Below are 9456 nucleotides of genomic sequence, written 5' to 3'. Positions count from 1 at the left end.
TAAAGTATCGAAACCATAGATATCGATACAAAAAGTACTTGTATCGAAAGAAAAGTATCGATACTTTATTGGTATCGGTAGTATCGCAACGTACCTATATATATATATCTGTCGACCGTCGTACACTGACCGTAGAGCATTGGTTTCCGAACAGTAAGGCCAAGGCAAGCACTTGTTGGAGGAAGCGAAAGTCAAATATTCATATTGTATATTACACTATAATATATTTATTGTTAGAATCGACAGTAATTTGCTTTTGTCAAAATAATAAAAAAAAATGTTCTTTTATTTATTCTAGAGAGGCGCGATTTAATGTTTTTTTTTTTGTTAAGAGGATGCGTCATGAACCAAACATTTTTGGGAATCACTGCCATACCTTAACTAACTACAGTTCTGTGATTATTTAGTTACACAGTTCTATGGACTGTTCGAAATATACCCACGCAAATGGTGATAAAACAGGAGGGAACATCAATAAAGAAAAAAGAAAATCGTTTCTTCTTTTTGTCATTATTTAATAGCAATAATAATAATAATATAGTAATAAACATGATTATAAATTTATAATAAATTATTACACAAAAAAAATAAATAATTTGGACCTATATTGGTATCGTACTAATACATTAACTGTAAATAATTTATAACAGCCGTGCTTCATCACACAATTTATATATTGCAATTTATTTTATTTTATTAAAAATAATTTTACACGATTCTGTACTTACAAAAAATCGTACGGGGTAACCATATTATAATCAATAACGTCTTTCTCTCCCATATACAAATTAAACATCTGTTCTATGAATTTAATACAATTTTCTACTACCACTTAGGAAAACATAGTATTAGTAGGCTCGAACTGAAATTAAGGCAGTATGGCCAGCTCCAAGCCAATTAGAAACTTTTGTCATTGTTTGTTGTTTTTTGCTAAATTGTGAGATGCCCAATTAAGTGAAGTCTTCCACGAGTTGCCTAAAGCTTCTTCAAACTTGGACCTAAAATGCAGTTTAGCATCATTTTCTGATAAGTCTAGTACAAGTGTCTCACGTAAATAGTTAAGATCCTTTTCAGAACCCAATTCAGGAAGACCAGTCGATATCATCATTGCAAAAAGAGACAATATTAATGAGCCATGCCTCCTTAATATAAGAAACGCCTGAAATAATTTTATAAAGTTTTATTTTTAAAAATATAATTTATAATTAAAATAATATTACAATTGATTACCTTTTCACAATGATTCTGAAACATTTGAAACTCATAAGCTTTTCTAGTTTGTCCTTTATTGATGACATGAACAAAGTCATGGGTTAATACAAATGGCACACGCTCACGACGAAAACCAAATTTTTCTTTAAAATGACCGAGAATGTGCCCAAAGTCAATATGAAACAACTGAAAACAAATACATCAATAAGTAAATTAAATTAATATCACAGATAGTTGAAAATTAATTAAAGTATAAGTTAATTCTACACACCTGGCCCGTTTTTTTGACCATTATATTATCAGAATGACGATCAGCAACTCCAAGTACATATGTAGCTACACAATAACCAGCACAAGAAAATGTAAATTCTTCAATCGCTTTTTGCAATGACTGTTCTGTTTGATTGTAGTTTTTCAACCATGCTAAATATACAATGAGCATAACAGTTATTCATGTTCCAATGGAACTAATTAAAGTACTACGACTCTATACAATTTTACCTAATAATGATCCTTTTTTAAAAGCAGATGTTGCTGAGAACATTCCTTTTTCTTTTTGAATATTAGCAATGGTTTCAGCATTCAATACTACTTCAATCATACCCACACGGTTATCAGTTGATATGCATTGGTATGGATTCATTCTAAAAATAATTAAAATGTAAATATTTTATACTATACAAGGTTTTAAATACCTAATGAATTATTGAACTAAGCTTACCTTAAATCCAATCCTTCGTTTTTCCATAATTTATCCATAATACGTATCATTTGAAGAGCAAGCATATCCTGCCTTAAATCATCACCATTTTTAAATATAACATAGATGTCATCACCATGTGAATCAACATTTTCAAAAACTATCCATAAAGGTTTCATTTTGCTATCCATTACTCTACATTTTTCAGTTCTGTAAAATTACATTGGATTAATTTATAAAAATATAAATACTGTAAATTATCAATAGCTAACAAATGATCATTTCATACTTATACAACAATATATAAACTAAGAATATAGATTTTTAACACACCTGACTCTTTTATACTTATAACTAGGGTCTAAAGGACTATTGACGCTTGACATAGTTTCCATACAATGTCCTTCTTGGAAATACTCTTGTAAAAAAGATCGAGCTTTTTCTTTATCACGCCGCTGTCTAACCAATTCTGTTGTTTTTTTTAGTTTCTCCAAAAAATCCATTTGCCTTATTAATGATTTCATATGTTCAATGGACCCACGACAATAGGCTTCCAACATTAAACCAAAACGCACAGACACGGATGCTACTTGCATTTCTGATCTAATAATTATAACAATAACTACATGAACAACTGGATTTATAAAAAAACTATATAGTATATACATTATTTAGGTACATACCTTAGATGCCAAAATAGATAATGGCCAATTTTTTGATTTTGTAATGCTCTAGTAAGTAAAAATTCAACTAAGTCACAGCATAAATAAGATTCATGTTTAAGAGCTTGGACTAATTGTAAAAGAAACAATGAAAGATCTTCATCACTAAAATATACAATGTTTTATTTTTATAGATAATTAATTTATAAGGTATTAAAATTTTTTATTGAGTTTTAATATTTTTACCTCAGTGTTTGTAAACACTTGACAGCAAAACTTCGGACAACTTGATCAGCATAAGCATAGTCAAGTAATTCCAAAGCTTGCTGAGGACCCAAGAGAGGCCATTTAGACACCAATGAAGTGGCTTCTGCTACTTCCCACCGTATACCCCATTCTACACAATCTAATAGCTTGGCTAATAGCCCAGGCACAGATTGTAATATAAGGTATCTATGACGCCATAGTTTCTTTCGATCTTGTTCATGCATTTCATCTAAAGGTTCTCCTCGCTCCGCCATTGTCCTAAATAATGAATAAACATGTAACAATGTATTAACTCCCATAATATGAAAATTATATCATACTTTATTTGATCTAAATAAGCTGTAAGCGATTGTGAATCTCCTGTAGCTTGATCATTTAAGTCTTCTTTTCCTTTTTTTTCAGCATACTCTTGTAATTTTTCTAAGCTCGGGTAAACTATAACATGCTCGGGAGGTTGATAACTAAAAATTATTAAGTCTGTATAAAATGCTATAAATAGATTATAAAAAAATAATTTCAAACCGATGAAAAGTTATAGTTAGTGCTGTTGTTTGTTCAATATTTGGATTCGATACAACAGTACCAAGTGGATGCAGTAAGTCTTCATTTTGCATATCATCAGCATATGTCCACATATATAATGTAATTGATCCATTTTTTAACTGATTTTTAAAGTCATATACAGTAGTATTAACCCAATCCATAGGTGTCACAAACATTTCCTATATCATACACAACAAATATAGGTAAAGTAATCAAATTAATTTAATGTAGAATTACTTGTTTTGATTCTTTAATACGTCTAGTTCTTAATCCTTTGGAAGTCTTGGAAACTTCATACACAACTAAACATAAACGGGCCATTCGTGGTATATCAGCTACACTCATATCAAATACTAATTCTTCATCCCAAGTGCAGTCACCATTGTTAACAATCTTTTCAGATGTCCTAACACATTCGCACAAGGCTTTACCCCCATGAAACAAAGCTGCTTCAATTCCAACTTCAACAACTCTAGTAACATCACAGTTTAATTTACTAATATAGTTTACTTTGAACTTAAATTGTTCATCTATATCAAATGACAATTTGTGTTTTGTCTTTTTACGTAGAGTTGTTGTACGCATTTTATTTTGCTCTATGCTATCAGTCTGATCCATGTAAACTTCTTCTGGAACTAATATATTTTATGGGTAATTAGTAATAGTGATAATAATATCAAAATTAATAACAATGCACTACCTGGAACATTATACTTGGAAACAGCGATCAAAATAGGGTTGAGATCTTGAGATAGACTATCTTGTATATAGGCATAGTCGATCAAAGGATGTTGGCCAACAATATATTCTTCTCGGCCACAGACTTTCAAAGTAAAATCTGAACACTTTTCATTTCTAGTTTTTAATGTCATAGCACGTTTATTTATTATTTGCAACATTAATTGTTCAGGTGTTGTACTAAGACCAACATTAAATGTAAAAGTAGTCTAGAAATAAAATACATTTAGAATTTAATTTGCATGTTGGAATATACATTTGATAAATACCTCAGTGTTATCAAATTTAATCACAATTGAAAAATTATCATCTCTTAGTCTTCTAGTAACCGTAGCAGGCAAAACATTTGATGATAATGTGGAAGCAGCTAAGCGTGGTGCAAACTGATATACAAGTCTTTCTAACCAAGTTTTTCGTCGTCGATTGACTTGCATATGATCAGCCAGTGCTTTCATTTTCCCACGAAATTGATTCACTTCTGAACTCTTTAATGAATCAAATTCCATTAGACCTAAAGTAATAGTATAGTATTAAAATATGTTATACATTTTTTGCATACAAATATAAAAACAATGAAAGATACATGCCTTTCCCAATAAGATTACTGATTTGAGCATTAAGTACATTATCAGCTTTGTCTTCTTTTCGTTCAACAATATTTAGCACAGCTAAAAATGGTCGTACATCACACAGTCTTTTGTTTTCATCAACAAGCATTTCACGTTCAGCCATTGCATTGACATATGATATACTGTAACTGCTTGAGTCGTGCAACATGCCGTGTAACGGATATTTTACTGCTTCCTCCCATAGTTCCTGTGAAATCATATTGTAGATAAGTCAGGTATTAAAATATAATATAATCATCAGGCTGACACACCTCTTTTAATTCATGTAACGATGTGCTCAAAGAAACTGTTAAAGGTATTGAAATGCTATTAGGCATTAAACAAGTTACTTCCACAACAGAATCATTGTTTGGATCATTCCAAAAATCGAAGTTGAAAGCTGGATTTTCACACACCATGTTTATGTATAACGCAAGATTAATTGATAGTTTACACCATAGTGCTTGATTGTTAAATGTTTCACACTTGGCAATTGTCTGGAAAGAGCAAAAAAAAATAACGAAATGCAATGAGTGAAAGTGAAAAACAGTAGTAACGTAGACGAAAACAAAGCAGTATTGCACTCACCTTAGGTATTTACAGTAACTTATATCACCCACTTCAAAGCTCAGGACTGTTACATATTACTTTTATCGTCTTTTGAAAAGCGTCGGTCAACAAGTAGACAGTAAGTCGGCGAACGATTTTATCGCGATGTTTTTCCGGAGTCGCTAAAGAAAAACAACGAAAAACCAAGAACAATATCGTATCATAGCAAACGCAGAGACTATATCAGTAATTAAAATATTAGGCTATTGCTGTGTGATGATTACTGTTATTATTATTATTATTATTATTATTTATTGTTCGTTCCGGTAATATTTTTTTTTTATGTTTCTGTTTTCTTTTTTTTTAGTGCTAATTTCGAATAAAAAAAAAACTATAGTGTACCTATATTGTTACATATCGCGGTACGGACCGACCGCCGGTGTATTGGTCACACTGACGGAGTGCAAACAGAACGGCATCTACACGTTGAGCCCAAAACCATGTTATCTTCTTCAGTCGTTTCACTGCCATACGGTGTCGCGGTGAAGGTGCGATTTTTTTTTATGATCGTGGTGAATGTTTTTTATTTTTTTTTATATTTGTTTTTTTTTGTAATTTTTTTACCCATTTCACTCGGTCCAGAGTGCGTGCGTGATTGCAGCCAGTCCGGCCGATATTGGTGTTGTTGTTGTGTTATCGCCAACGTCGTCTTCGTGTCATCGGAACAACGATTGTCGGTCCACGAAAACCGTCAGAATATTTCCTCAGCCTAGTGGCGTCCATTATCGAAGGCCGTTTGGACTGGTTATCGGCGGTTAACTGAAGAAGGGCGGTGAAAACCGCGACATAGCTGTAGCGGTAATAGTGTAGACGTCGACAAAAAAAAAAAAAAATTGCCCTTATCAATACTAATCTGCGTTCCGGATTATATTCACGTCAAACGCAACAGCCAGTGTACCATCAACACCTTGGTGTGGAGAAGATTTAGAAAGTTAGTTTTCGTTTTTTCTTCTACTTTTCCTTTTACCCCTTTCCGCGGATTCAAACGTCGGGGTGTGATCGGCCAGTCAGACCTTGTAAAATTTCCAAGATGATGAGTCGTGCTGACGGTCTGGTGCAGAGACGCAACGTCAATAGAGACAACAATGACAGCGTGTCCCGAGAAAATGGTCAATCGTCTGACAAACTAGACTACGATGAGGATATCGACGATGGTGATTCTAAAGAAACACGGCTTACATTGATGGAAGAAGTACTGTTACTCGGCCTCAAGGATAAAGAAGTATGTATCTACATATTTGACTATTAAATCATATAATATAAAATCTGAGATATCAACTCTAAGTTTAATAACTTTTTATAAAATATTTAAAATTCTTGATTTTTTTTTTTCAGGCCTTATAGGTACCTATTGTCTTTATATTACTTTTATTTTATTAATTCATATTTATGAACAGTGAAACTTTATAATTATTTTAATTGAAAGAACTTATTTGTTGGATAATTCTGCTATTTTAGTTTATATATAAAAAATGCTTAAAAATAATACTTAAAATTGAACATGAGATATTATAGAGTATCAGTCCATTTCTTTTTTTCCTCGTTTCACACATCGTAACTCAGAAAATTAGTAGTATCATTATTTTAAGTTGAAATGCATCAATTATCATGTAATTTATTTCATAATTTATTAATTCTAATTTTTTTTTATTTTTTTTTTATTTTTTATGATTTTTTCAAGAATAACTGATATACTTGAAATAAACGGTTTATTTTTAATGTATAATTTATGTTTGATTTCCATGTAATGATGATAATGTCTAACAAATGTTGTCCCAATGCATATTAAACAAAGAAAAAAACATTCACATTCAACTCCATATTTTATAAAATATATAAAAACTACAATTTTATTGGTAGACTTAACTTTTATTCATTAAAAAATTTATTTTAAATAATTCAATTGATACATATGTCAAATTTTAATAGCTACTAAATTTTCATAAAGTTAATTCATTTTTGGATAAATATAATTTTACCTGTATAATTTTATTTGATGCTTTGTAGATAATTATCTTCAGTTTTATGAACATTATCTATGTTTATTTATTCATATGCATAATTTGTATTCTAAATACTAATTAATCTTTGCTTTAAGACTTTTTTAATAGTGACTGCATTGAATTAATATTAATTACTATTAAACAATAATTTATTTTTATTTATTGTTTTCTTTGTATACATATGTTTATATGTTTTAATATAAGATACAGCATTATTTGAAATGAATACATCTTTTATGTCTGGTATTTTGATATTATTTATATTTTAGTCAATACAACTATAGAACATTGTGTTAAAAATATTTTTAAATATATATATATAAGAGCACTTTCAATGTGCAAAAATTTTATATTCATATCACTTTTTAGGGTTATACATCATTTTGGAATGATTCAATTTCATCAGGTCTACGTGGATGTATACTTATTGAATTGGCTCTTCGTCAAAGAATTGAATTAGAAAAAGCAGGCATGCGAAGAAAAAGCTTACAAATGAGAAAAGTCATTATAAAAAATGAGACACCTACTGGTGATGTTCTTTTAGATGAAGCTCTTAAACATATCAAAGAGACAAATCCTCCTGAAACAGTACAGAGTTGGATTGAATATTTAAGTGGTATGTTTTATTATATAAGTTATACATTTTTCAAAATTAATTATGTATCCTGTTTTTATTCATAGGTGAAACGTGGAATCCTTTAAAAATTAAATACCAATTAAAAAATGTGCGAGAAAGATTAGCTAAAAACTTAGTGGAAAAAGGTGTTCTTACAACTGAAAAACAAAATTTCCTTTTATTTGATATGACAACACATCCATTAACAGATAATGAAGCTAAGCTCAGGCTAGTTAAAAAGGTAACCCATTCAATGATTTTAATTTTTTTTCTTTGCCTGTAGACAATATAAGAATTATAAGCCGTATTGTATGTATTATTAACTTAAATACATTTCCTTAAAATAAATATTAGGTACAAGATGCTGTTTTGTCTCGTTGGATTAATGATCCACATAGAATGGATAAGCGTCTTCTAGCATTATTATTATTGGCACAAGCATCTGATGTACTGGAAAGTGCTTTTTCTCCTTTAAATGATGAAGACTATGAATTAGCAACTAGGAGATTAAGAGAATTATCTGATATGGATTTAGAAGTTGAGTCAATGAAAGTCTCCACTAATGATGTTATTTGGGCTGTATTTGCTAATTTTAATAAATAAGTATTGTTATGACCATTTAGTTTACCAAAATGTTTATTATATTTTTTGGGGGGCTATACATAAATATAATATAAAAGTATTTATATTATTTAAGTATTTGTATTAAATAATATTGTTGAATAATCTTTTGCCATTTTATTGATTTCCATTTTGAAATTATATTTTTTATGTAAATTTCATAGCTTCATCAACTAGACCTAATATTTTTTTAATAATGTAAATAATTATGTAGTTGAAAAACTATTGTAAAAAGGATAATAATTAAATATCAAATGTGATTCCCTTGTAATATATGTGTAATAATAATTCTTTGATGATACTACATATACATATTTATCATTTTGAATTAAACTTAAATTGCAAGTATGAATTATCCATAATACACTTATAAAAGAATATTTGTGCTTTATACTTCAGTAATATTACTGATCTCACTGCTATAATTGTAGTGCCATTTTTTATCTTGAATTTACTATCATTGTGTAAAATTTATTTTTAGTTAATTTTTTTATGTTGAAATTTAAGATAATTTAATTTTTTAAATATTGTTATATTATTCCTTTTCAAATTACTGACTCATATTATTATTACTTCCTATATGAAAATATTTAGATTTCATATTTTTTGTGTCCTCTTAAAATATTGTTTATGTTAAAATATGAAAATTGTTAAAATTAAAAAAAGTTATAAAACTATAATCATTGCATAAAACATATTTTATTCCATTACAATTATTATAAGCATAAAATTAACCTGCAAAGTACTTCAAATACATGCATGCACCTTACAACTAATTTTTCATCTTTCCATTTATCATTAAATTAATTATTCTTTTATTATTTTCTATTATTTTGCCATACATAAACAGATTTTCATACGTGTAAAATATAATATT

The 9456-nt window shown here is 29.2% G+C and overlaps 2 protein-coding genes across 2 annotated transcripts; one reads left to right on the top strand and one right to left on the bottom strand.

The window, feature by feature from the left end:
• Positions 1-588: 588 nt before the first annotated feature.
• Positions 589-5601, bottom strand: LOC112680987 (phosphatidylinositol 4,5-bisphosphate 3-kinase catalytic subunit delta isoform). The gene is made up of 16 exons (XM_025551253.1): positions 5319-5601; positions 5003-5227; positions 4710-4938; positions 4392-4633; positions 4085-4331; positions 3622-4019; positions 3364-3563; positions 3162-3302; positions 2821-3099; positions 2596-2739; positions 2246-2515; positions 1934-2122; positions 1714-1856; positions 1484-1635; positions 1231-1398; positions 589-1159 (listed from the first exon to the last, which is right to left on the bottom strand). Exons 2-16 carry the CDS (start codon positions 5147-5149, stop codon positions 911-913), a joined length of 3198 nt encoding a protein of 1065 aa, XP_025407038.1. The 5' UTR covers positions 5150-5227; positions 5319-5601; the 3' UTR covers positions 589-910.
• Positions 5602-5756: 155 nt separating this feature from the next.
• On the top strand, positions 5757-8576 carry LOC112680988 (Golgi phosphoprotein 3 homolog sauron). Its single transcript, XM_025551254.1, has 5 exons — positions 5757-6250; positions 6319-6561; positions 7712-7958; positions 8024-8199; positions 8313-8576. Exons 2-5 carry the CDS (start codon positions 6370-6372, stop codon positions 8559-8561), a joined length of 864 nt encoding a protein of 287 aa, XP_025407039.1. The 5' UTR covers positions 5757-6250; positions 6319-6369; the 3' UTR covers positions 8562-8576.
• Positions 8577-9456: the final 880 nt, after the last annotated feature.

This window comes from Sipha flava, unplaced genomic scaffold (assembly GCF_003268045.1).
Source record: "Sipha flava isolate LNK unplaced genomic scaffold, YSA_version1 18326_pilon_pilon, whole genome shotgun sequence".
Taxonomy (NCBI): domain Eukaryota; kingdom Metazoa; phylum Arthropoda; class Insecta; order Hemiptera; family Aphididae; genus Sipha; species Sipha flava.
Note: the sequence above shows the minus strand (reverse complement) of the source record. Positions and strands in the feature narration are given on the sequence as shown.